This window comes from Sminthopsis crassicaudata, chromosome 2 (assembly GCF_048593235.1).
Source record: "Sminthopsis crassicaudata isolate SCR6 chromosome 2, ASM4859323v1, whole genome shotgun sequence".
NCBI classification, from domain to species: Eukaryota; Metazoa; Chordata; class Mammalia; order Dasyuromorphia; family Dasyuridae; genus Sminthopsis; species Sminthopsis crassicaudata.
Genome location: NC_133618.1, coordinates 451,631,102 through 451,657,404, shown reverse-complemented (window position 1 = coordinate 451,657,404; position 26,303 = coordinate 451,631,102). Strand labels below are relative to the sequence as shown.

Sequence of the window (26,303 nt, the reverse complement as noted above, 5' to 3'; positions counted from 1 at the left end):
GTGTTTTGTAATTTTGCTCATATAATTCCTGACTTTTCTTTGGTAGATAGATGGATTCTCAAATATTTTATGCTCTCGACAGTTGTTTTGAATGGAATTTCTCTTTGTATCTCTTGCTGTTGCATTTTGTTGGTGATGTATAAAAATGTTGAGGATTTATGTGGATTTATTTTGTATCCTGCAACTTTGCTAAAGTTCTGAATTATTTCTAATAGCTTTTTATTAGAATCTCTTGGGTTTTCTAAGTATTCCATCATATCATTTGCAAAGAGTGACAGTTTGATTTCTTCATTACCTACTCTTATTCCTTTAATCTTATGAGCCTTCTTTAAATGGAGATTTTGGGAGTTCTTTGTTTCCCCCTCCAATCAGAAGGGTGCTCAGGTGTAAGTACCATGACTGATGCTATCTTACCAGATGATGAGTTTTTTAATAAAGATATTCCTAAGGGGATGGTAAAGTCCAGTTTTGATTTTTCATCTTACAAGTCATTGGTTTGACTCAGCTTATTTGGAAGTAACTTCCATATAAGCATCAGTTATTTATCTGCTTTATTTATTTATTTGGTGATTATTTGGTACTTGTCATGGTTAGCAAGTTTCAATCCTTTTCTGAAAGAAACTACTCGCTACATGGTAGTACATGTATTTATTAGGTTTCTGCATAATATTGAGTCTAAATCTGCCTCCTTGTCACCAGGACCTTTTGATCCTAATTTTGCCCTTTAGACCAATATAACCCAAAGCAAATGCTTCCTTTCTCTGAGAGCCTTCCAGATAGTCTCAGAGTATCATAATGTCAGAGTTGGAAGGGGTCTTGAAGGCCATCTTATCCACACTGTGACAAATAAGAATGTCTTATACAATGTGTGTGTTCATCTAGCTCTTGATTAAAGGCCACCCACTGGGAAAGAACTCACTACCTCTTCCAATAATTGTCCCTTGCACTTTACTATAAACTAGATTGTTAGTAACTTTTTTCTTATATCAAACCTGTCTGCTTTTCTGCAACTTCCACCATTGTCCCTCATTCTGCTAAACAGAACAAATGGTGGCTTATCTCTAGCCATTTGAAACTGAGAAAAGAAGGTCTTGGAGGAGTTTTCAGATAACAAGTCAGGACTTTAAAGACCATTTAAGCAGAGTGGCCTGCTTCAGATAACCTAGAAATCCGATGGGCAGATTCATTTACCAAACAATAGATAAGAACAGTGGACTCCAAATTCTTTTGATTGTGTACCCCTATCGATAAAATGTTTTTTTTGAGCACATATCTTCAGTATATGCACACTTATTTATAAATTATATGTATAAATATGCTGTAAGACTCACTACCCAACTAAAACAAAAATAGGGATTGGAGAAGTGGTCTTATTCTCCCCCAGAGTACTTGCGATTGCCATGAAATGATCAGTGGTGGAAGGGACAAGAAAGGAAGGTAATAGGAGGGAGATTTTCCTAGTGACACATATTCAACTGTTACTGTGGGTGCTAGAATAACAGGATATAGCTACCCTGAGAAGTCAATGTCCTGTTCTTACATTGCAAGAGATGGGGAGCAGGGGAGTGTTGAATTATAATTGGTGAAGGGGTAGGTATAGTTGTGTTGGAAACTGTTACAGGGAGGGTGGAGTTCAAGCCCATATTCCCATTCTTCATTCAGTGATCTAGGAAAATGCTGTATTAGAACACTGATAGAGAGGACAAGCAGGGGCTCAGGGACTGGGATGGTAGGAGTGAAGAATAGACAAAAGTCTTGAACCAGTAAAGCTGAGAGGCTTCTCTGAGTTGGTAGGCAACAACTTGTATCTTCACCCCAATTTATCTGATCTTTCTGTCTACTCCAACCACCTCAAAGTCAGAGACTTCTTTATTCATCTTGGAAATCCCTTTAACAACTCTGACTTGAGCTTAAAATGATTCCTGCCCTGCATCCATTTTAGCCTTCTCTGACCTCCCCATAACACTTCTTTTGTTCTAGTTCTATAATTATTTCTGCATATATCTCCTTCCTCCTGAAAATTCATTGAGTGGAGTTTTGAAGAAAATGATGGATCCTAAAATATAAAGGTGGGGGAGGGTTAGCCAGACACTGAGATAGGAGATGGAATGTCTTACAAGAAATCTTCCTACCAATTTGAACTATTCAAGGATGGAATAAAACCTAGATGACCATTCCTTACTGGGAATATTGTGAATAGGATGAACTCTTCTGAGAATTGTTGCATTACATAATCTTAAGGATCCTTCCAATTCCTAAATTCCTTGATTCTGCCCCTAGGGCCATAGAAAATTCTTTTTCCATGTTCTTCCTGATAATAATCCTTTAAATATTTGAAGATAGTAATAATATTACCTATTATTTTTATTCCACTCAAGTATCTGTTATCCTAAAAGTCATCCTTACTCTTTTTTTTTTTAATAGTTTTTATTTACCAGATATATGTATGGGTAATTTTACAACATTGACAATTGCCAAACCTTTTGTTCTAATTTTCTCCCTCCTTCCTCCCCCCCCCCCCCCCCATGGCAGGTTGACCAATACATGTTAAATAGTTAGAATATAAATTAAATACAATATATTTATATATATTATATTATATTTATAGTTGTTTTGCTGTACAAAAAGAATCAGACTTTGAAATAGTGTACAATTAGCCTGTGAAGGAAATCTAAAATGCAGGCAGGCGGACAAAATTAGAGGGATTGGGAATTCTATGTAGTGGTTCATAATCATCTCCCAGAGTTCTTTCGCTGAGTGTAGCTGGTTCAGCATTACTGCTCCATTGGAACTGATTTGGTTCATCTCATTGTTGAAGAGGGCCTCGTCCATCAGAACTGATCATCATATAGTATTGTTGTTGAAGTATACAACGATCTCCTGGTCCTGTTCATTTCACTCAGCATCAGTTCATATAAATCTCTCCAAGCTTCTCTGAAATCATCCTGTTGGTCATTTCTTACAGAACAATAATATTCCATAATATTCATAGATTCTTACTCTTAATTTTTTCTTGTTTCATACTTAACTTTTTTGTTTTTAATCATCCAACAAATATTTATTAGGTTTTATTAGGGTACCGCACACCCAGTAGGTACATGAAGTATAGTTGGTATTTGGTTGCCCTTGATTCTCAAAGAGGACCAAAATGATATTACTATATTAGACACAAGTTAAAGTGTGTCTGCTGTTGCTGATCAGACTAATACAAGCTTGGAATGCTCTGCTGGTACAGGTTGGACACAAATAGTCCATATGAACATTTGGGGTCTCTTCTCTAACTTTGCATATCTTGTGTTTCCATCCCTGATGAGAGCATAGCATGTTGTGGTCCTATGCCAGGGTCTCCATTATCATACAGTCTATTCTAAAGTTCTTAAGAGATACCATGAGAGTATCCTTGTATCACTTTTTCTGAATGCCTTTCCAGTCCTTGCCGTGTGTAACTTCATAAAATAATTTTTTTTAATAAGCATACATTTGGCATTCAAACAACGTGACCAGCCGAACAGAGTTGTGCTCTCTGCAATAGAATTGGAATGCTTGGCAGTTTAGTTCAAGAAAGGATCTCAGAAAGTTATATTATCTGGCCGGATAATCTTCAGAATCTTCCTAACACAATTTGAATAGAAGCAATACAGTTTTCTGGCATGGCATTGATATACTGTACAAGTTTCACTGGCCTATAACAATGAAGTCAATGCAATGGCTCTGTTTGGTAGTCAGTCAGGGTTAAAATGGACTATATTGGCTTCTAATTAGCTTTATTTATTCTCTTTAATGTCAAGGCATACTTTCATCACCATCCTTACTGATAAATCTTTATTAAGTGCCCTATGCACTTGTGCCCACCTTTGAATTAAGTGTACTTGATTTCTGACCTGTAGAGATTTATATAGTATAGAAGGTCATAGGATTTAGAAGTGGAAGGGACCTTAAAGACTATACATAGGAACTTCCAAAAGAAGTTAAGTAATTTGTCCAAGATTAAAGATGCTCTTCCTGCCTTCATGAAGTTTATAGTCTAAGAGGGAAAATGAGACACATATAACGTAATATGAAATAGCACAGTCAATTCAGTGGCTATTTACCTTGTAACTACTTTGTAATAGGCATTGGAGTTACAAAAGGAAAAAGCAATATAGCCTTGCCCTTAAGAATTTTACAGCCTAATAGAAGGAGAAAAGTATACAAAAAATTATATTACAAGATAAAAATGGGATAAGGATAAAGAAAAGATCCAGACAAAGTGCTTCAGAAAATATAAAAATATGAAGATGCAAAGTGTTTGTTATATGAGGGCCAAGAAAGAAAAAATCATGTTTTCCCTGAAGGGTTGTAGGATGGGTAGGATTAGGAAAAGCTTCATGACTAAAGGAACATTGGTGCTGTTTCTTAAAAATCCTAGACTCAAGATGAAGAGAGAAGTCTGGGAAAGGATATTTCATCATCACAACCTTGTGAGGCTATTCTTATTATTAATCACTTTTTTATAGTTGAGCTAACTGAGTCTTAGAAAAAGGTATATGACACTTGCTTAAGGTCACTTAGTTTATAAATATTAGAGGTGGATCTTCTGCCTCCAAATTTAATGCTTTCTTCTCCCCTTTTCCCTTTGCCCCAGTTTCATCATGTTATGTCGTAGTAAATTATTGGTAGAAGTACAGAACATAATAAGACCTCTAGCAGAAACCCTGAGAAATCCAGTTTTCTTGAAACATCAGGGAAATGATATTACAAGAACAGACTATATAGAGTGGTACCAGATTGTTTTGCAGTGGGAATGTCAAGCCTAGGAATATAGAGAGCCATGTGAGTATTTTGTGAAATAATTTGGTCAGATTTGTACATATGGAAGATTATTCATATATTTACCCAGAGGGAGGTGCTTATTAAAGGTAAAAGACATAGTTATTATTGGTGATGAGGGAAAATAGCCATAGAATTTCTGTGACTGATGGGGCAGGGTGAGGGGAAACGGGATTCATTTTTAAAGTGAATCTAAGCAAGTTTTATAGAGAAAGTAGGATGCTTCTTCAGAGTAAGGATTATATTGTTTTTCATCTTTGTATCATTATTTTGGGGAAATGGTGGGAAGAATCTGGACCCATAATTTCATTGGTGTACATTATCATTGTGGAAACTATCTCCATGTAGGTTGATAACATCTTTGTAATTTGTAAAAAAAAAGATTTGTAATTTTTTTTTTTTTTTTTTTTACTCAGAAGACATTTAATTTTACAAGTAATGTGTACCATAGGACACTTCAAGGAGGGGAAAGAGGTTCATGAATTTAAATCCACAAAGACTGGTTGCCGGACAGATAGAAAATCCATATGCTAGGGAAATTAATTTGTAGTCTTAATGAGAATTCAAGCCACTTGCCAGTGTTCTCATCACTAGCTTCTGTGTCCATATTTACCAAAGAAGACTGCGGCTTTCCTTATTCTTTTTCTACATTCCTTATTCTTTTTCTTATTCTTTCTTCTTTTCACTCTGCCTCATCTCTCCAATATAGTAGATGACTAATAAATGTTGGTCAGATTGAACTGAATATATGAATTCTGATTTGTTTAAATGATTGCAGAAACACTTTGTCAGACTGATGGGATTCGAGGTTTTTGTTTTGTTTTGTTTTGTTTGCAAATATTTAAAAATATTTGAAGAAGACAGCTTCCTGGAAAATAAGACATTATTCAGTGTTCTTTTTCTACTAGGTCAACTGGATCAAGAAGAGGAAGAACGATGAGATATCTGGCTTCTATTTCTAGCCTTATCATTCATTTTGCATTTTGGTACCCTTTTCATGGGAAGAAAAATGCCTTTTAGACACTGGAAAACAGCAAATATAAAATGATTTGGTCTTCGACAGAAAAATATTTTGTTAGTAGCAAGGATTGATTTAGGTTTCATTTTGGTGACTTTATTTGTCCATTGGATGATGGTCCCTCCTCAAGCCATCCAAGCATGATGAATATTGGATTTAAAGTTACAAAACTTGAGTTTGGTCCCAGCTTTGCTTCATATCACATATATGATATTGAACATATCACAATGTTTCTGTCCCCCAGTTTCCTCATCACAGTGAGAGATGGATTAAATGATGGCTAAGGTCCCCTCAGTGCAAAATCCTATGCTCCTTCCTGCTTCATGCAACCTAACTTTTCTTCTTCCTATCAGGGCTGGTTGCTGCCACGGGCCCTCGGACTTCTTTCACTTGTTTGTGGAACAAACTCCTTCTATGTTCCTGGTGTTGCACCAATCAACTTCCACCAGAATGACCCTGTAGAAATCAAGGTAAGTGTATCTATGCTTACAGAGAGAGAGAGAGCAGGTGGGACTGAGAGAATCTTTAGGTTAACAGAAGAATTCTTTATCCTTAGATAAGAGAGGAGGGTGCTAGATGTGCTACTTGCCTTTACTTTGGACTGCCTTCTCATTTCTCTAGTGTTTGGACCAGGTAAATGGCTATCCTGACCTCTTTATGTATCTAGATGGTAAGGCACTTACTAGGCCTGGAGTTCTTTAGTGTAGTTTAATTCATGTTGGGGGGCTTTTTTGTTTTGTTTTGTTTGGGGGAGGGAGGGTTATTTATGCTATGGTTTAGTCACAAGTGAGAATGATTCCTGCTGCTGCTACTGTATTTCTATCTAAATTCCCTCTTTGTTTCAGTTTTGTCCCAAAATGTTACTATAGGAGAGTAGCTTTATCTAATGAATAAAGATGAGATCTTGGATTTATTCTTAGTTCTTCCATCTCACTTTATGACCTTGGTCAAAGCAAGGTACTTACCTCCTGTATGCCTCAGGTATTCCACCTGTAAATTGAAGGACAATAATATTTGCTTTCTCTATTCCTCAGAGGTTGTCAAAGAGATTGTCCTTAGACAATGTGATAAAATACAACTTGGTATTCTCATTAAGTACATTTACTCATTAAGTACATGATATTCTAATGTTCCCTCCACAAAAGTGCTCCCTCACCATAGCATGAGTTCTTTATATATATATATATAAAGGATATACAGGATTCTCAGTATCTCTCCCTTCCTCTTCCTTACCTGCCTCCCATATCCAAGTTACTGCCAAGGTTGGTCAGTTTTGCCTTTACAAATTCTGGAATATATCCCCTTCTCTCCTTGAACATTGCCACCTCACTAATGCATGCCCTTAACCCCCTTCACCTTGATAATTGCAATATTGTGGTTCTGCCTGCCTCAAGTCTCCCTACTCCAATCCATTCTCCATTCAGCTGCTAAAGTAATTTTCCTAAAACACAAGTCCAGTCATGTCATTCCTCCTACTCAATAAATTCAGTGGCTCCCTGTTTCCTCCAGAAGCAAATGCAAAATGCTTTGTTTGGCATTCAAAATTATTCATAACTCAGCCCCTCCTACCTTTCCAACTGGTATTCTTATTCCCCAACAAGTACACTTCGCTCCAGGGATACTTCTTCTCTAGCTGTTCCATGAACATCTCTTGGCTCTATGCATTCTCTCTGACTGTCCCTGATGTCTAGAATGTTTACCCTCCTTCATTCTTACCACTGACCTCCCTCATTTCCTTTAAGTCTCACTTAAAATCTCACTTTTTACTGTTCCCAATCCTTCTTAATGCTTTCCTATTATTTCCTGTTTATCCTATATATAATTTGTTTGTTATCTCCCCGTTTGGATTGAGAGCAGGAACTATCGTTTGTTTCATTTTGTATCACCAATGCTTAAAAAGTTGCCTGATATATAGAAAGCATTTAATAAATGATTATTGAATTAAATTATGTAAAGCTAAGGAAAAGCACTTGCTTGGCTAAATGCAAAGAAGTTTCATCCCCTAAATGTTGCCCACCAGAGGATTTTGAGGGGGAGGGGTTGTTATAGCAACTCATAGAACCATATATTAAGATTTCAGGGGTTACAGTCTGCTTCCAGTGGAGTATATTATATCGACTCTTCAAGGACTAAAGTCTGAATTTCACATTTGATTTTTGTAAAGTGGATATTTGCTATCATTCTCCCCTTGGAAAAGTTTAGTTGAGAATGTGCCAGGGGTTAGAAAATATTGAAAATCTTTATCTAAGAGGAAGAGTACTGCAAATCCTATTGGTTTGTCTGATTTTAGGATGATGCCCTTTCTATTTTCTTCTCTCCAGGCTGTGAAGCTGACCAGCTCTCGAACTCAGTTACCCTATGAATATTACTCACTGCCCTTCTGCCAGCCCAAGAAGATAACATATAAGGCAGAGAATCTTGGTAAGCCCTTCCTTCCTCCTGATAGCATGATCCAATGAGGCATTAAGAGTTGCTTTCTCTCAAGTCTTTTCTCTTTGGCTATTTCTGGGTCTCTCAGTCAGATGCTGGTCTTCAGACTGAAAGAATAATTATCCCAAATCTAACAGTGAACAAAGTTGGAACTAGAAATAATACAATGTGCCTCTGCATGTGTCTTGGCTGCCCACATCTACTCTTGTCCCAGTAAAAGTTGGTATACTGATCACTAAATAGGTAGCTCCCTGAATCTGTTTTAAATATCTTCCTTACTAACCTTCTGTTCCCTTCCCACTTCAGGAGTAAAATTAAGAGAAGGTGGAGATGGGAACTGGTAGACTGAAAAGAGTTTGTCTTTTGTAATCAATTTGTCATCCTCTGGATGGACAAAACCTCTATCCTTCCCAAGCCTGACCTCTTTCAAAGTGTCTCATATTCCAGGATTGCCTTTGCCTTCTCTGTTCCCTCTCCCTAATTGAAGATTTACTTTGCCTCCTACTTTATTAAGAAAATTGAGACCATCCAGTTTGAATTTTTTTCATTTTTATTTATCCTTCTTTTCATTACAGTATCTTCACTGATTCCCCCCCCCCTTTTTTTTTGTTAAAGCTGTCCTTTCCACATATATCTCTCTATCCCATGTTCTCTGTGAACTAACTCCATTTTTCATGCAACTTCAGTTTTTCTCTCATCTTCTTCCCCTGAGCCTATAAACATTCTGGGCTCTCTTTCATAAAAATAAACTTTTCCTTGATCTCATCATCTGTTCCACTTTTTTCCTACCCTTTATCACCAAACTCTTACATTAGTCTGTGTGCAGTTTTGCCTCTTTCTTGCCAACCATTCCTAAATTCTTTGTGGTCTGTCATGTGGCCCCATTACTTTGCAGAAGCTGCATTAATGACCTCCTTACATCAGCTTGAATAACTTTTTTTTTTTTTGTCTAGGCCCTCTTTAAGAGGTACTGGACAGACACACTAATTCAACACTGGCGGATCTGTGAACTGTTTTTTTTTTCTTTTTAATATTTTGTAATTGTAGGAAAAGTTAGGCTCTAGCCAAGGGGTTCTCAAACTATGGCCCATGGGCCAGATGCGGCCCGCTGAAGACATTTTTGAAGCCCACCGGGTTATGGCAAATAACTGAGGGGCGGAGACAGAGTGTGAGTTTTTGTTTTTACTATAGTCCAGCCCTCCAACAGTCTGAGGGACAGTGAACTGAGGGACAGTTAAAAAGTTTGAGGACCACTGCTCTAGCCCATCTACCTAGCCATCTATTTTGTGTGCCAATCAGACTGAACTACTCTCTAGCCTTCTTTCTTTTTCTTTTTTCCCATCTTTGTTGAAGGATACTCTTATCTCATTCCATAGCCATACTTAGAACCTAGTCCTTCACTTCCCTTAAGAGATTTCACTCAGATATCATCTGCTGCCCAAAACACTCCACTCCCACTCTCTCCCCTACACTTCCAGAAGAAGGTGCTTTATTTAGGTCCCCTCCTGGCTCTCTTCTAATGCTGTGACATTCTACCTTCATCAGAGGAGCACTTGTTATCTCTTCCTCTTGCACTACTTCCTCCTCATGTGAGAGTATGAGCTTCTTGAGGACTGTGATTATATAATTTTTATCTTTTTATTGATAACAACTGACATATAATTATTTTAAGGTTTGCAGAATGTTTTGCATATATTATCTCATTTGAGCCTTACAACTCTGTAAGTAGGCCCTATAGATATTATGGACCTTACTTTACAAATAGAAAACTGAGGCTTAAAAAATTAGGTGACCCATAATCTCCAGGTTAAAAAACAAAGTCTTCAATTCAAGTCTAGCACTATGTCCTCTACACCCTGCTGCCTCTCTCATTTTGCTCCCATATCCCCCATTCTGGATACAATGGTTTCTACCTAGTTAGCATCTGATAAATATTTGTTGAGTTGAACTTGGAGAAAGGCCTTGAATAGTAGCTAAAGTTTCTGTCTGGGACCATGATGGGTTCCACATTTCATCTGCAGTTTTCAAGGAGACATAATATCAGTGCTGATGAATTAGCAAGTGAAACAAAACTAATATGGTTTTGGTGACAGAATTGGGATTCCAAAAAGCCTCCAAGATAAATAAATAAACTAGCTTAACTAATTTAATAGGGATAATTAATGTTATTAAGTCTAATACTAAGGTTTAAAAAAGTATGAGATAAATTAGATATGACAGCGTCCATCAGTTCCTGTTTAAAAAAAAAATCTGGGCATTTTGGTTAACTACAGTGGATCATCAATGGGATATAATATCTGTAAGAGAGAGGTGATAGTCTCTACATACCCTGCCCTGATCACATCACATCACATTTAAAGTATTATATTCATCCCTGGTTCACATTTTAAGAGGGACCTTGACATAGTGGAGATTTCCCAAGAAGGGGGAGGTAGAGCTCTAAAAATTATGTTATAAGCAGAATGAGTGAGGTAACTGTATAAGAGAGGACTCCAGAGGACATGATAATAATCTACAAATGTTTGAAGGGCTGCTGTGTGGAATAGGGATTTTTCATATTTTGTGTGTCTCCAAAAGAGAGAATAAGAGCCATTGGGTAGAAGTTAGAGGGAGTCATATTTGGACTAATCTCATGATGAATTCTAAATGAACACAAATTTAAATATAAAGAGGGATGTGTGGAGAAAAATAGAATAGGGCAAAAGGTACTATCTTTCACAGTTATGATCAGGGAAATATGTATAACTAGATTAAAGATTTTTGAGATAATAAAAGTCAAAGTGGATCATTTCGCGTATATTAATTAAAAGGCTTTTGGATGAACAAAAGTGCAACAAGAAGAAGAAGAAAAAATATTTTTCATTCAACATTTTTTATAAACAACAGACATCCAAAATCTATGTGGGATTAACAGAAATCTTTAAGAGTAAGCATCCATTCCTAAGTAGCTTAAGTGTTTAAAGTTTATAAATAAGTCATTATTATTGTTTTTAGTAATAATAGCTTTTTTTCCCCAACAAATACATGCAAAGATAGTTTTTTTTTTTGTTTTTTGTTTTTTTTTTTTCCCTGAGGCTGGGGTTAAGTGACTTGCCCAGGGTCACATAGCTAGGAAGTGTTAAGTGTCTGAGACCAGATTTGAACTCGGGTCCTCCTGAATTCAGGGCTGGTGCTCTATCCACTTCGCCACCTAGCTGCCCCCCAAAGATAGTTTTTAACCATTCACCCTTATGTTCCAAATTTTTCTCCTTCTTTCCTTTCCTTCCCCTTCCCCTGGACAGCAAATAATTTAATATAGATTAAACATGTACAATTCTTCTAAACATATTTCCACATGAAAGATGAAAAGAGGAAAAAATGAGGGAAAAACAAAAAAGGTAAAAATACTATTCTTTGATCCAAATTCAGTCTTCATAGGCTTCTCTCTAAATGAGTATGACATATTCCATTAGAATTATTGCTATTAGCATGTACCTTTGGATTCTAATGTTTATTGTGTAACAAGAAAATGATATTCACACACATGTATTGTACCTAGACTATATTGTAACACATGTAAAATGTATGGGATTGCCTGTCATCGGGGGGAGGGAATAGAGGGAGGGGGGGTAATTTGAAAAAATGAATACAAGGGATAATATTATAATATATATATATATATATATATATATATATGTATATATATAATAAAAAAATTAAAAAAAAAAAAAGAATTATTGCTATTAGAATTCCCTTAAATCACCTTATTATTGAAAAGAGCTAAGTCCATCAGAGTTGATCATCACATAATCATCTTGTTGCTGTGTACAATGTTCTCTTGGTTTTAGTTACCTCACTTTGCATCAGTTTGTGTTTTTCCAGACTTTGAAATCAGGCTGCACATCGTTTCATATAAGTAATATTTTATTACATTCATATATTGTAACTTTGGGTAAATTTTCAAGAAAAGACTACATACTATCAAAATCATATTTTACAATATCCAAAATTATTAACAATCAAAGAAATGCAAATTAAAACACTTCTGAGTTGTCTCTCAGACCCATCATACAGGCAAAGATAGTAAAAGAAGAATGGTAAAAGAGAAATAGTCAGTGTTGAATAGACATGCTAATTACCTGCTGACAGATTTGTGAATTGACCTGGGTGTTCCCTCTAACAGTTTGGAATTGTGAAAAAAGTTATAAGTACATCATACTCTTTTATCTGTCCATCTTACTGTTATTGTTTTTGTTATTTCAGTACCTGATTCTTTGTGACCCCATTTAGGGTTTTCTTGGCAAAGATACTAGAGGGATTTGTCATTTCTTTCTCCAGCTCATTTGATAGATGATGAAACTGAGGCAAACAGGGTTAAGTGACTTGCTTAAAGTCATACAGCTAGTGTCTGAGGATGGATTTGAACAGGAAGATAGGCCTAGTCCTCATCCACTGTGCCCCCTACCTGCCCTATAATTTTTACTAGTGGGTATCATACCCTAAAGAAGTTGTTAATTCCTCTATGTGTCTCAGTATTCTTAGTAATACTTATTATGGGAACAAAAAACTGAAAACACAGTAAGTTCCCATTGATTATGAAAAGACTGAACAAATTGTGAAACAAGAAAATAATGGATTATTATTGTTCCTTTAAGTACAATATTTGGAGAATTCAGAAAAATGTGAGAAAGTATATATAAATTGATGCAGGTGATGAAAGCAGCACCAAAAGAACTGTATACATAATGATTGCAGTATTGTTAAGTGAAGAAGCAACATATTTCAACTAAAAGGCAACAGATTTCAAGCCCAATATTGTGACTAATGTTAAAATAATCAACTCTTCAGAATCAGTATGATGACTATATTAGAAAATTTTTGCTAGAAATGTATATGGGGAAAATTTATGGGGAAGTGGTTAATGTGCCATAATAAACTGTATCAATTAAAACATAAGGAAGAATAGGGCAGCTAGGTGGCATAGTGGATAGAGCACCGGCACTGAAGTCAGGAGGACCTGGGTTCAAATATGGTCTCACTTCCTAGCAGTGTGACCCTGGGCAAGTCATTTAACCCCAATTATCTCAGCACCAAAAAAAACCAAAAACCAAAACAAAACATAAGGAAGAAGTAACTAACAGTAGCCCCTGCAACCTCAAGAGAGCCTGGACGTCTACTTTGTGATTATAGAGAGGATTATTATTGTTTTTATTTTACTGAGAAGATTCCTGTATTAGCTATTGAGGTTTGACCAGGGAATCCAAAGTGCTTTTTAACACTTAAGATTCTATTGACCAATCACAATGCTTTTCAGCTGGCAACCAATGTTATTAAATAAATTCACACTAAGGTGGAGATTGCCTCCCTTATCATCTGCTGTTGTTTACTTGTTAACTGAAATGAGTCTCTTTAAATGGTGGGCTTTTAAGTAGAATATGTTTGACTTGGGAGAAAGGAGGGGCATTTGTTGTCTCCTATTTCCTCCTACATGGGAGGCGGGAAAGAACAAAGGAACTGAGTATAATAGAATCAGGTTTTGCAACTCTGGGGGATTCACGTACTTAGCCTCCTTCTCAAAAAGAGAGCAGCCATGATCTAGTGTTTTTGGAACCTTTGGTCACCAGGCACTACCACGTCCAGATATTGGAATCTAAGGTGGGGCAAATACTAGTTTCTTGAGGTCAACTAGATGTGTCAGCATTCAACAGGATTGACTAAAAGACAGAAAATAGGATGTCCTCATCCTCAAATTAAGAAGAAACTAAGAAGGGAAAGGGGGATGGTTGTTTCTCTGGCTAATTTTTCCTAATTTCCTTGGCAAGGAAAAAGGCTTGAGAGTCCCAAATTCCCTTTGGGTCTCTTTATTTCCAGTTTCCTATTAACTTTTTCCCTTCCGCCACAGAAGTAGGAAAACCTATATGTAAGTCTTCCTGACTAATGTCTCCAGAGATCTTGTATGAGACCTCAAAGAAGCTTCTACTTTCCTTTTCCCTAGTTGCTTAAGAAATGCTTGCTTTGATAGATAGTTGGTACAGTGAATAGAGCACCCTGAAGTAAGGAGGACCTGAATTCAAATCTGGCCTCAGAAACTTCACACTTCCTAGCTGGGCAAATCATTTAACCCCAATTGCCTCAGAAAAAAAAAAGAAGAAGAAGAAAAATGTTTGCTTGGGGTGTACAAAAAGTCTGTTTACCATGTATGTAAGTGTTACAGAATCAATTGATCACTAATGTGTCTATCCACTTAGGAGTTATCTGCTCTATTATGAAACATATTTTGTATTATGATCATCATTAAATATACTGAAATGAATTTTATCATTTTTATTTAATCAGAACAATAAATTCTATTCTCATATAGTCAGTCTTCATAGTTTATTATTGCTCATGTAGCATAATCATCAGCTTGCAACAGAAAAAAAAGTGATAAGGCACAATGATGCCCCATGTCAAAAAGACAAAGTGCCCCACTATATTGTTGTTCTTGTTTTAGGTATATTTTCTGTATTTCAAAAAGTGATGTTTGTATTGATAAACTTTTCTCACTTTTCCCCTGTCGTCTTTCCTTCTTAAAGGAAGAAGCTTAAGTAAACAATAGGAAAAAGTGTTGGACCTGCCTCAGAGGCAGAATTGTAAATATAGAAAATAATCTCTCTATAAAGCATTTATATGTTACATTTATCTGTTATTACAAATTCACATTGTCCTTAGGGGATAGAGAAGAGTTGAGCCTCTGTTGAGACCAAACAGGTACTCTGTGATGGACTTCTTCTTTCTGTGTCTCTTTCATGTGTCAGGAGAGGTGCTGAGAGGGGATCGGATTGTTAACACCCCTTTCCAGGTGTTAATGAATAGCGAGAAGAAATGTGAGGTTCTGTGTTACCAGCTCCGAAAGCCGGTGGTGCTGACAGTTGAGCAGAGCAAACTTGTGGCTGAACGCATCAATGAGGATTATTATGTCCACCTGTGAGTGACTTTTCTTTTCTCCTCCTCTTCTTCCTTCTTTTTCTCCTTGCCCAAGAGGATTGCTTTCCAGTTGGGGCAAACCTGGAGGGATTGACTGGGGATTTGGCATTTCAGCATTGCAGATAACTTACCTGTGGCTACTCGGCTGGAGCTGTACTCAAACCGTGATGATGAGGGCAAAAAAAAGGAGAAGGAAGTGCAGTTTGAACATGGCTACAGGCTAGGCTTCTCGGATGCTACAAAGGTAAACAGGTTCCAAATGCTCAGGAATTTCTTTCCACGGTTTATATTCATAGGATGCCAGCTAGGGATCAGGAAAGTTTGATGTTAAAGACTAAATCCATAGCACAGAAAATTTAATGAGGAACCATCTGCACAGAGTAGAAGAGACCATCTAGTCCAGCAACTCCATTTTGTAGGAGAAGAAACTGAGTCCCAGAGAGAGGGTTCTCCAATACCTAGTAAATAGTGAAATTGGTACTCAAATCTTGGGCTTCTAGTTCACAGCCCAAGGTTCTCTCCTTTACCCATAACTATGCAACCTAAATAGTTAACTATTATAATTGGATTTGACTTATTGAAAGTCTGCTGTGTGCATAACATTGATAGGAGCCTAAGGAGATACAAAGAATTACAAGATCCTGTCCATTCATTAAGGACCACTCAGTCTAGCTAAGGGGTCACTTTTATGAGTCAGAGGTGGAAGAGCACACTGTAATCAGGGGATAGGTTGTGGAATTGGATTAGGTTAGACTTGGAAAGATGAGCTGGAGTGCAGTGACAAGAAGGAAGGAATTCAGTTCTGGAAGAAGAACTCTGTATTGGGGCATGGCGAAGCATATCCATCTAGCTGGAGTTCAGGTAAGATGGGGAAAGCTTGGAAAGAGAAACAGGACGACATTAAGGAGATAGATTCCTGAAAGCCTGGTGAAGGACTTTGAAATTTTTCCAAAAAGAATGAGGATCATTGCAGGTTTTTGAAGGAGGAGAAAGACATCTTCCAGGAGGCATTCTAGGAAGGGCAATGTAGCTGGACTACATTGAAGGATGGAGAGGGCTTGGAGTCAGGAAGATCAGTTAAAATGTTTTTGTTTTTTAACTGGTCATTCTGTCAGTCTTCTCATCAACTGATAACTTCTTCAGGTATCTCATTTGACTTTCCATACATGAATCCATTATTTCCTCAGCATGCAAATCAGAACCGCAGGTGGTCTTCTGAAGATGAAGCCTCCCTGAATTCCAACAATAGGCTGAAACTGAAGTGATAGATACAGTGTGTTGCTAAGCCTGTACATGCCTTTTTCACCTGGTAGTACTTCCTAGTGACTTGTGCTCTTCCCAGTATGTTGTTCTCTAGACCCCTGGATTGGTCCTTTTCTCCTTAAAAAGGATGTTAACAGAAAACTTAGATAGGTGGAGGGACTGAGCTTGGGATTCCAGTGGTGCAGTGAGGGAATTCCTCTATATAATTTATAGTCTTAGAGAACTGCCTAGAAAGCTATGACACTGAGTGATTTGCCCAAGACCATAGAGGAAGTACTTATAAGAGGCAAGACTTGAACCCAGGTCTTCTTGGCTTTGAGACCAACTCTACTTCTCTATACAGCCATTCATCTAACCATTGATATGTATAATTATTTTTCCTTTTCTTTCTGTTTCAGATTTATCTACATAACCATCTCTCGTTCATCCTTTACTATCACAGAGAGGATGTAGAAGAAGATCAGGAACACAATTATCGTGTCGTCCGCTTTGAGGTGATTCCCCAGAGCATCAGACTGGAGGGTGAGTGGGGGGCTGTGGTCAGAGGGGAAGGACTAGGCTGGAATTCCGCAGCCAGAGTGCTTCTAGATGCAGAGATAGGTAAGAGCTTGAGCTCTCGCTTCTTCCATAAAACTGGGAAAGGCCAGATTCTGGCCAAAGAGCACTTGCTTCTTAGAAGTTTGTTTCTTGGGCCAAAGAGATCCATCCAGAGCAGAAGCCAGGTCTGATTTCTCCCAAGTCAAATACCCTTTCATCGTATACTGTATTGTTACCTACTAAGTAGACTGAGGTAGGTCAGTCCCTAAAGAATGAGAGAAAACACACTGACTGTGTAAAACACTGGTGTTTTACTGGTAAACAATGTGTGTAACACCTTACAGTGTGTTAAAGTAGAGCACGGGGCATTGAGTTATAAGCCTTGGGTTTCTCTGACCTTGGCAATCTCTGAGCTTCAGTGTTCCCTGCTGTGAAATATGGATAATACAATGCCTTACTCCTTCACAGTTATTGAGGATTAAATGAGATGATGTAAGTAAAGTGCTACCCTAAAAATGAGTAGTTTTGTATATATGAATTATATTTAGATTGCTTTGTGTAATGGGCCATGCCTGGGTCTCTTTAGGAATACACTGAAAATCTTAGGATGGTTGACTTCTGTAAGAGGCTGATCTTATCCTTTTAATTTTGGTTATTTTTAGCTTCCATTTTGGAGGCCCTTGCTTCACTTTTATTTTGGGAGGCATGTCACATTTGGACCTTGTAGCCTCCTTCAGAATGTAATGTACTGAAAGGAGTCCTTGCCTTGGAGTCAGGAAACCTGGGTTCAAATGTCAGTTCAAATGCTCTCTAGTTTTGGGACTTCTCTATGAGTCTCAGTTTCCTCATGTGTAAGATGGGAGATAATTGTATTTTGTAAACCTTAAAAGTGCTATGGAATGGTGAATGTGTTGCTCTTATGCCCTGACTAGGCATCATATCAGGGAGGTGAGAATTTAGCTAAGTTGTCCTGTTAAAATTGTAAGAATCCTAGTCCTCTTTCTAAAAATCTCCATATTCCTTCAGTCAGCTTCTCATGATATTTAGTCTCATTCAGATAGACATTCTCTTCTCCTAGCTGTGGAACCTTTTGGGAGATGAGTGAGCTTAATCTCTCCTTTAGTTAGCAAGTTGAATACTCTCCCTAATTCACCAGGCCAGGATGCTAGAGTCCAGTTTCATCTTTTGTAGGGTAAAAGGGAGAGAGTCTCAGCATCAAGAAACTAATATATCAGCCTTTCTCGGAGCTTGGATATTTTGTCAGGGACAGACCAAGTTTGTATCTCCCACAGACCTCAAGGTGGATGAGAAGAACTCGTGTACACTGCCTGATGCTGCAGGCTCTGCCCCACAAGAAATTGATCCCACCAAGGAGAACCAGCTATTGTTCACCTACTCTGTGCACTGGGAGGTGAGGCAGGAGCTGGGGTCCTTGGGCTGGAAAAATGATTGGTTTTTTTCAAGGATTTCCACTGAAAGAGCCCTGACCCTGCTGTCTGTTTCCCCTCCCAGGAGAGTGATATTAAATGGGCCTCTCGCTGGGATACCTATCTGACAATGAGTGATGTGCAGATCCACTGGTTTTCCATCATTAATTCTGTTGTGGTGGTCTTCTTCCTCTCAGGTGAGAGAGGTGTTGATTGTGGAAGAGGTCTGTGGATCATTCCTCTCCCCATTTACAGACTGGGGCAAGAGCATTGACTGGGAGGTGTAGGGCCTTTGGAGGGTGAGAATAATAGCCCACAAGAGTAAAGTCATCCTGTGCTACCTTTTATCTATCATCTCATACATAACCTTTCTCACAAGTGGAGAGTGGGCCACCATATGTCCTGTCCTAAGGACAGAGCTGAGTGGTCTGCATTGAACTTTAAGGTTCTTAATTCTCTGTCTCTTGTCTTTTAAGTATTTGATAGGTTATCCTGCAAAAGAATGATCAAATTTATTCTGCTTGGTCCCAGAAAGCAGAACAAGCACAAATCTTAGAAAGTGCAGAGAAGCTGATTTTTATTTTTAATGTAAAAATAAATTTTTGAGTAATTAGAGCTATCCAAAAGGGCCTTAGGTGGCCTCAGATGGGATAATGGGTTTTCCCATTACTGGAGCTCTACAGGCAATAGATGAGTTACTCCATGTTGAGAATGTCAAAGAGGTGATCTCTGCTCAGATACAGATTGACTAGAGATCCCTTCTGATGTGTCTTCTGATGGGGGAATCCCTGATCCTCTACACCTAATAGTCCATCTAACAGAAGAAACCCCATCAGTACTCAGTGAAACACTGACAGGCGGTGGAAAGAGAAGCACATAATGGAGCTGATAGATCCACCTGTGTGCATCTTTCAGGTATCCTCAGTATGATCATCATCCGGACTCTCCGAAAGGACATTGCCAACTATAACAAGGAGGACGACATTGTATGATGGCCTTGGTGGGGAATGGGAGAGGGTACCTCCTAGCATCAGGGAAGGGAGAAGGGGTTTAGATGTGATTGAATCTGAGCTAAGGATGTAAGGAACTCTCTTACATGGTAATCATTGTACTATAGACTTACAATACCATCTCTGTGGATTTTTGCTATAGGAGGACACCATGGAGGAATCTGGCTGGAAACTGGTACATGGTGATGTCTTCAGGCCCCCCCAGTATCCCATGATTCTCAGCTCCTTGCTAGGCTCTGGAATTCAACTCTTCTGTATGATTCTGATTGTCATCTGTGAGTAATACCTTGGGACTGGAAGGATAATGGTTGTCCTGATGCTCAAGTCATTTTCTGTGCCAGAATAGCTTATTCAGTGTATTAGTCACTCTCTTTTGCCCAGGGTGCACTTTAGAGAGAAAGGTAAGAGCAGGTGCTCAAGAGGGTCACCACTTCTTGAGGTTCTAGGTCCCTAACAGACAAGTGCCGTCTTTGAAGAAGCTGTCCACACTAGTCTCACATGTTTCTTTTACTAATCAGTGATCATAGCATATTCTCTGGGAATCCCAGTCTCCCTCTCTCTGTCTCTTTTTCTGTGTGTGCATGTGTGTATGTGCGTGTGTGTGTATGTGTGTGTGTGTGTGTGTTTCTCTTTTACTTGAAGCTTAGAGATTGTTTTCCATGACTAATAAAGCTTCCAAAACAGAGCTACTGCAAAGATGTAGTTAGCATCCATATTTCCACCTGCTATAAACAGGGGATTTTCCCATCTTGAGAAAAGAATGAGTCAAAGGAGTTGTAAGATTGCAAAAAAACAGGTGTGAAGTATGTCTGCTTCATCATTTCTGCCTTCTCCCTCCCCAGTTGTTGCTATGCTGGGAATGCTGTCTCCCTCCAGTCGGGGTGCTCTAATGACCACAGCTTGTTTCCTTTTCATGTTCATGGGGTAGGTTATGTATTCATTATTTGGGAAGGGTGGGTCAGGAGGAAATCTTTATGTTCATTATTTTTCTAAATAGTCCTTCCCCTAAGTAGAATAATTCCCAATGTTCTCCCACAGGGTTTTTGGTGGATTTTCAGCTGGCCGACTGTACCGGACCCTGAAGGGTCATCGATGGAAAAAAGGAGCCTTCTGTGTGAGTAGCTCTCTTTATCCAGTATTATGATAGAAGCAGAGATTTTCCTCAGCAGGCCTGAATGTTTTTTATTCATTTATTTGGGACTGTGATAGATATTAGGGGAAAGATAGACCTGGGAAGAAAGTTTGCTGGAGGGTCAGATTTTGAAGACTTGTAATAAGTCAGAAAACAGACAGAAAATCCTGGTAAAGAATTGTGGGTCAGTATAATGGCAAAGTGTAGAGCTGTAGAAATTTAGAAGGATTCTTTCCTAATAATCTTTGCCATAAAACCTCTACAGATTCCTGCTCAGAACAACAATGAAAACTAATGGCTGGGAGAAAGAAGAGAAGGGAAATTGCTTTATTAAATAAAAATAATCCCTTTGTATTTTAGGGCTTTTTTTTTTTTTTTCTTATCAACTGAGAACATATGTGGCCCTTTGTCCCTCTCAGAACTGGTGAGGAAGGGAAAATAAATACAGGCTTTGAACAGAAAAATATTTTGTTACTATTAACTATTAGAAATAATATCTCAAAGAATGATGCAGTATCTTCTTGACTCTTGTCTCAAAAGAAAATTAAACCTTGTGGGAAATGGCATTGGCTCTTCAAATTAACAGTTTTGCAGATTCATAAGATATTAGACTTGAAACAGTCCATCAAAGCAGCAAAACACTGTGGTCATCAGTGACCTGAAAATCATTCATGTACAACTGCCAGGAGTACCTTGCTCCTAACTAGGAAGGACTTTAGGCAACTGGAGGCTGTAACTACCTATGATTAACTTGAGAAATTTGCAGTGCACTAAATGCACTAAATCTGTTTTCTATTTAGGCTGTAGCATTGACCATAGAATGGGTCCTTATGGGCTTGTTCTACCTGTTGAGGGAGAACACTCTTGGGTCAGATAGACACTCAGCAAAGGGAGCTCTGATTAGGACAGGTAGATAGTGTCTGCGTGTTGTCAGGTCCCTCTAGTCAACTTGAATCACTCTTGTCCGCAGACGGCAATGCTGTATCCTGGGGTGGTCTTTGGCATCTGCTTTGTTCTGAACTGTTTCATCTGGGGGAAGCATTCATCAGGAGCGGTAAGTGTTCCCTAAGTCCCCAACTCCTTGGTCAAATCTGTTTTCCTGTGGTGATTGCTGTTGCTTTTCTGTTTAGGGTCAATGGGGTCTTATTCCTGATAGGGAGCACTCTGTAGTAAGCAGGATTTCCTTAGCCCTGCCTACTTTTGTCCTACGAAATTGCTCCTAAATATCTTTTATATAATTTACTTAAAAAAAAAAAGGAAAAAAAACAGGCTTTATAAAGGGGGGAAGGATCTATTTGTATAAAAATATTTATAACAACTCTTGTTGTAGTGGGTAAGAATTGGAAATCAAAGAGAATATCCATCAGTTGGGAAATAGCTAAACAAGCTTTGGTATTTGATTGTATTTGGAATATTATTGTGCTATAAGGAATGACAAGCAAAGTATTTCTGAAAAAACTTGGAAAAACATGAAATGATGCATAGTGAAGTGAACAGAATAAAGTGAATATTGTACACAGTAATTTATTGTTTGATGAAGAACTATGAATGACTTAGTTATTCTTAGCAATACAATGAACTGAGATAATTCCAAAGGACTAATGAAAAAGCATTTATATGCTTCCAGAGTAAGAACTGATATTGATTGAATACAGACTGAAGCATGCTATTTAAAAAATAAACTACCCACAGGCTTTCCAAATGGAAACTACTTAGAAGTTTCTGCAGGTTACAAAATTGAATGGGCAACTTCTCTTTCCTTGGAACTCATGAACAAAGCAGAGGCTTATTTGAATTAATCTGTACTGTTTCAAGAAGGGACTTTCCTTCAAGCTTCTGCCCACTATGTATGTCATCCATTGTAGAACCTAAGGGATTATTACTGCAAGTTCCAGGGCATGGTCTTGGCAAGCCTGGGAAATCTTGTACCACTCCTATGCAAAAGTGTCATGAAGATGTCCTTTAAAGGTTTTAGGTAAGGATTCTTAGTTCAGACTAGAAATCTCTTCCACACTGTACCAATGTGCCAAGGAAATATTCCTTCTCAGAAGCTAGGCAAACCATTTTATTGAAGTTGATATCAAGAAACAGGACACCTTGGGTCTGTAGTTGGGGAATTTCTGGGTGTAATTTGTTGTTCAGCTCTCACTATCTCCATTTTTAAGTTGGTCTCTTTTACTTAGCTAATGCTAACTAGATGAATGGATGAATTAATGTTTCCCTTCTTACCCTTGATGGAATTGTTCTTTTTCCTCTCCTTGGACCTCTTCCTTCTTTGCTGTTTTCTGCCAAACTGTGTGTGAAAAGGTCAAGGGATAATGCTTTGGTTGCTTTCCTTAACAAATTTTCACTAACTAGAAATTTATTTTTTCTGGACTTATCTGCTTCCCTGATGAGACCATTACTATCTTTACCTCTGAACTAACTGTCCAGTCTTGCCCAACTGTTTCACGGCTAAAAAACTTTCACCTCTCATGTCTTCCCATTCTGATGCTCAAGACTCTTTGTTGAACTATTTGTTATCCAAGCATAGAATCCTAGAACTGGAAGAGACTAAAGAGAGTGTAGGAGCCCAACTTTTACTTGAACTAAGAGTCCCCTGTCCAAAAATCCCAACCACTGGTCTTCAGCTCTCTTTTAAGACCTCCAGAGATGGGGAATTCATCTCAATAAAAAAAATCTTACTCCATTTTTTTAAAGCTCCATTTGTTATAAAGTTTTTCCATACGTTCTCCTTCCCACTCATTTCTTTTTTCTTTTTTTAAAGATTAGGTTATCCTACGTCACCAGGCTGATAGGGCCTTACTTATGGATGAAATCCCACTATGATTTGACATGAGGACTTTGTCATGTTCTGTTTATTTAACTGACCAGATTGCCTCCCACTCTTGGAGGCTCACCGTACTTATGCTAGACTTAATGAAGACACTCAGTCAACATAATACACTGAAGCTCAGAACTTCTGAGCCCAAGAGATCCAATAACCTAACCTTCCCCATGAGCTGTGATTATAGGTGTACAACACCATGCCCAACCCCAAACATCTCTAAATATTGGTTTTGCCCTTTTGGATTAAACAGAAGAAATTTAATTCCCTGCCACATGATAATCTTTCAGATTCTTAGGAGTTTCTCTTCTCCAAGCTAAGCCCCTTCTTCACCTTACCCCCTGACCAGTTCTTCAGCAAATTCTCCTAGTACATGCTTTCAAAGCCCCTTTGCCATCTTTGTTGCTTACTCAGTTAATGTATTACTTAAAATATGGTGCCCAGACTTAAACACAGTGCTCTAAATATGGTTTGACCAGGAGATAGGACTATTGCCTTTTTTTCTAAGTCCGTCATTCAGTAAACATTAAGTGCCTACTCTGTGCCAGGCACTATGCTAAGCACTAGGGAAACAAAAAGAGGCAAAAGACAGTTCCTGTTCTCAACAATCTCACAGTCTAATGGGGAGACAACAAAAAACCACCAGTGTACAGATGAACTATATACACGATAAAAAGAAAATTAAGAGAAGGAAGGCATGAGATTCTGAAAAGAGATTGGAAAAGGTTTCCAGTACAAGATAGTATTTTAGTTGGGTTTAAAGGAATCCAGGGAAGTCAGTAGATGGAGATGAGGAGGGCAAGTATTCCCCTGCATGAGAGAGTGCCTGGAGTCTACAAATAGAATATTTTGTTCATAAAACAGCCCAGAAGATGATGTTACAAGATTGAAGAGTATATGAGGGAAAATAAGGTGTAAGAACACTGAAAAGATAGAAGGCTAGTCTCTGAAGGGCTTTGTGCACCAGACAGGATTTTGTATTGATTTTGGAGGTGATAGGGAGTCCTGGGAATTTATTGATTAGGCAGGTGACATTGTCAGACTTGCATTTTAGGGAAAATCACTTTGCTGGGTGAATAAAGGATAGATTAGAATGGAGAGAGATTTGGGATGGGGAAAGTAATATTTCAATTCCCTGTTTGTGGATCTTCTAGCAGTAATAATAAATCATAACAAAACTCATAGCTGTAACCCATGGGGTCTAAAAACTTGAAGGAAATTCCCTTCTTGAGACAGTAAGTAAGTATTCAAATCATATTTTGTTCATGTGTTTCAAGGTATAATGGGTATGATTGATAGATTATAAGGACCTTCACCAGAATAATGGCAGTGTCAAAGGAGAGAAAGGAGCATATTCAAAAAATATTACAAAGGCAGAATTGATCGGTCTTAGCAACAAATTGGATGGAGGGAGTGTGGGTTTGAAAGGTAGTGAAGTGGGGGCAACTAGGTGGCACAGTGGATAGAGCACCACCCTGAAGTCAGGAGGACCTGAGTTCAAATCTGTCTCAGACACAACACATTCTAGCTGTGTGACCCTGGGCAAGTCACTTAACTCCAATTGCCTCAGCAAAAAAAAAAAAAAACAACAACACAGGAAAGATAGTGAAGTGGCTACGATGACTCCTTGATTGTGAGAGACTGAGGGATTGTGAAAATGGTATTGCTTTCTACAATCAGCAGGGAAGATAAATGATGGAGATGGTTTAAAGGGGCAAAAAATGAGTTCAATTTTGGACATGTTGGGTTTAAGAGATTTACTAGACATCTAGTTTACGATGTTTGAAAGATAGTTGGAGCTGAAAGATTGGAGGTAGTCAGAGAGATGAGGGCAAGATAGAGATATTTGAAAATTGTCAGCATATCATTGCTAATTGAATCTGTGGGAACTGATGAGATTATTAAATAAAGTAGTATAGAAGGGAGAAGAGAAGAAAACCTAGGACAAAACTATGAGAGGCACTTCTGGTTAGAGGGTGTGGTATGGATGAAGATCCAGCAAATGAGACTTATGAAGAAACAAACAAATGTGGAAGAAAACTAGGAGAAGGTAGTACCCCAAAAACTATAGAGAAGAGAGTGTATCAAGGAGGAAAGAATGATCAAGTTCAGAAACTACAGAGAGGTCATGGAGAATCCTTTCATTGAGAAAAGGCCATTGGATTTGACAAGTACTACTTCATTGGTAACTTTGGAGGAAGCACTTTCAGTGGAGTGATAAGGTAAGAAGTCAGACTGTAAAGGGTTAAGAGGAAATGAGAGAAAAGGGGAGGTGTGTATTGTAGATGATCTTTTCAGAGAGGATGTGGAAGACATGGTTCTGAAATTATACTTATGTATTAAAGTAGTTTAGTATCACAGTCATTCCCCACTATGTATGTTGAATTCACTGGAAGAATTTTTCACATGCTTATGTACTAGACTTAGTGCTGAGTATTGGTGATGACAATAAAATAGCATCTACCCTCAAGAAACTTCCAGTCTAGTTAGGAGAAACAAATATGTATGTATACGGGTAGATTGATACAATTGATACATGGAAACTAGGGGGGAGACAGAGTTGAGAAAACTTTGAAAGGCTAATTTATATAGAAGGTGGCATTTGGATTGGCCTGAAGGAAATTAGGGGGTCTAAGAGGCACAGGTTAGAAAGGAAAGGCATTCTAGGTATAGAGGACAGAAAATGGAAAATTACAGATAGAATATTGTGTTATTGATAAAAAATATTGAGCAGAACAGAGTTTGGAATAAAGCTCTGTGGCATAGTAAGTCATTTGAGACCTCTCGTCAGATTGATGTGAATCCATAAACCAATTTTCTTTGGAGCAGCCGTTGTAATTGTAGTAACCTCCAGCACACTGTCCATAAGGACTTTATCCAGGAGATACTTTGTCTTGTTGAAATA

General features: G+C 38.1%; 1 protein-coding gene across 2 annotated transcripts in view; it reads left to right on the top strand.

Moving 5' to 3' along the window:
* The window catches only part of TM9SF4 (transmembrane 9 superfamily member 4), a 57,021-nt gene that overhangs the window by 19,468 nt on the left and 11,250 nt on the right, over window positions 1-26,303 (top strand). For both annotated transcript variants that reach the window (XM_074292764.1, XM_074292765.1), the window contains exons 2-13: window positions 6,181-6,297; window positions 8,149-8,248; window positions 15,034-15,202; window positions 15,317-15,446; window positions 16,864-16,987; window positions 18,295-18,413; window positions 18,515-18,626; window positions 19,345-19,415; window positions 19,582-19,714; window positions 20,282-20,363; window positions 20,478-20,553; window positions 21,542-21,625. In XM_074292764.1, the coding sequence (XP_074148865.1) occupies window positions 6,181-6,297; window positions 8,149-8,248; window positions 15,034-15,202; window positions 15,317-15,446; window positions 16,864-16,987; window positions 18,295-18,413; window positions 18,515-18,626; window positions 19,345-19,415; window positions 19,582-19,714; window positions 20,282-20,363; window positions 20,478-20,553; window positions 21,542-21,625 (1,317 nt within the window). The remainder of the gene's footprint in view (window positions 1-6,180; window positions 6,298-8,148; window positions 8,249-15,033; window positions 15,203-15,316; window positions 15,447-16,863; window positions 16,988-18,294; window positions 18,414-18,514; window positions 18,627-19,344; window positions 19,416-19,581; window positions 19,715-20,281; window positions 20,364-20,477; window positions 20,554-21,541; window positions 21,626-26,303) is intronic.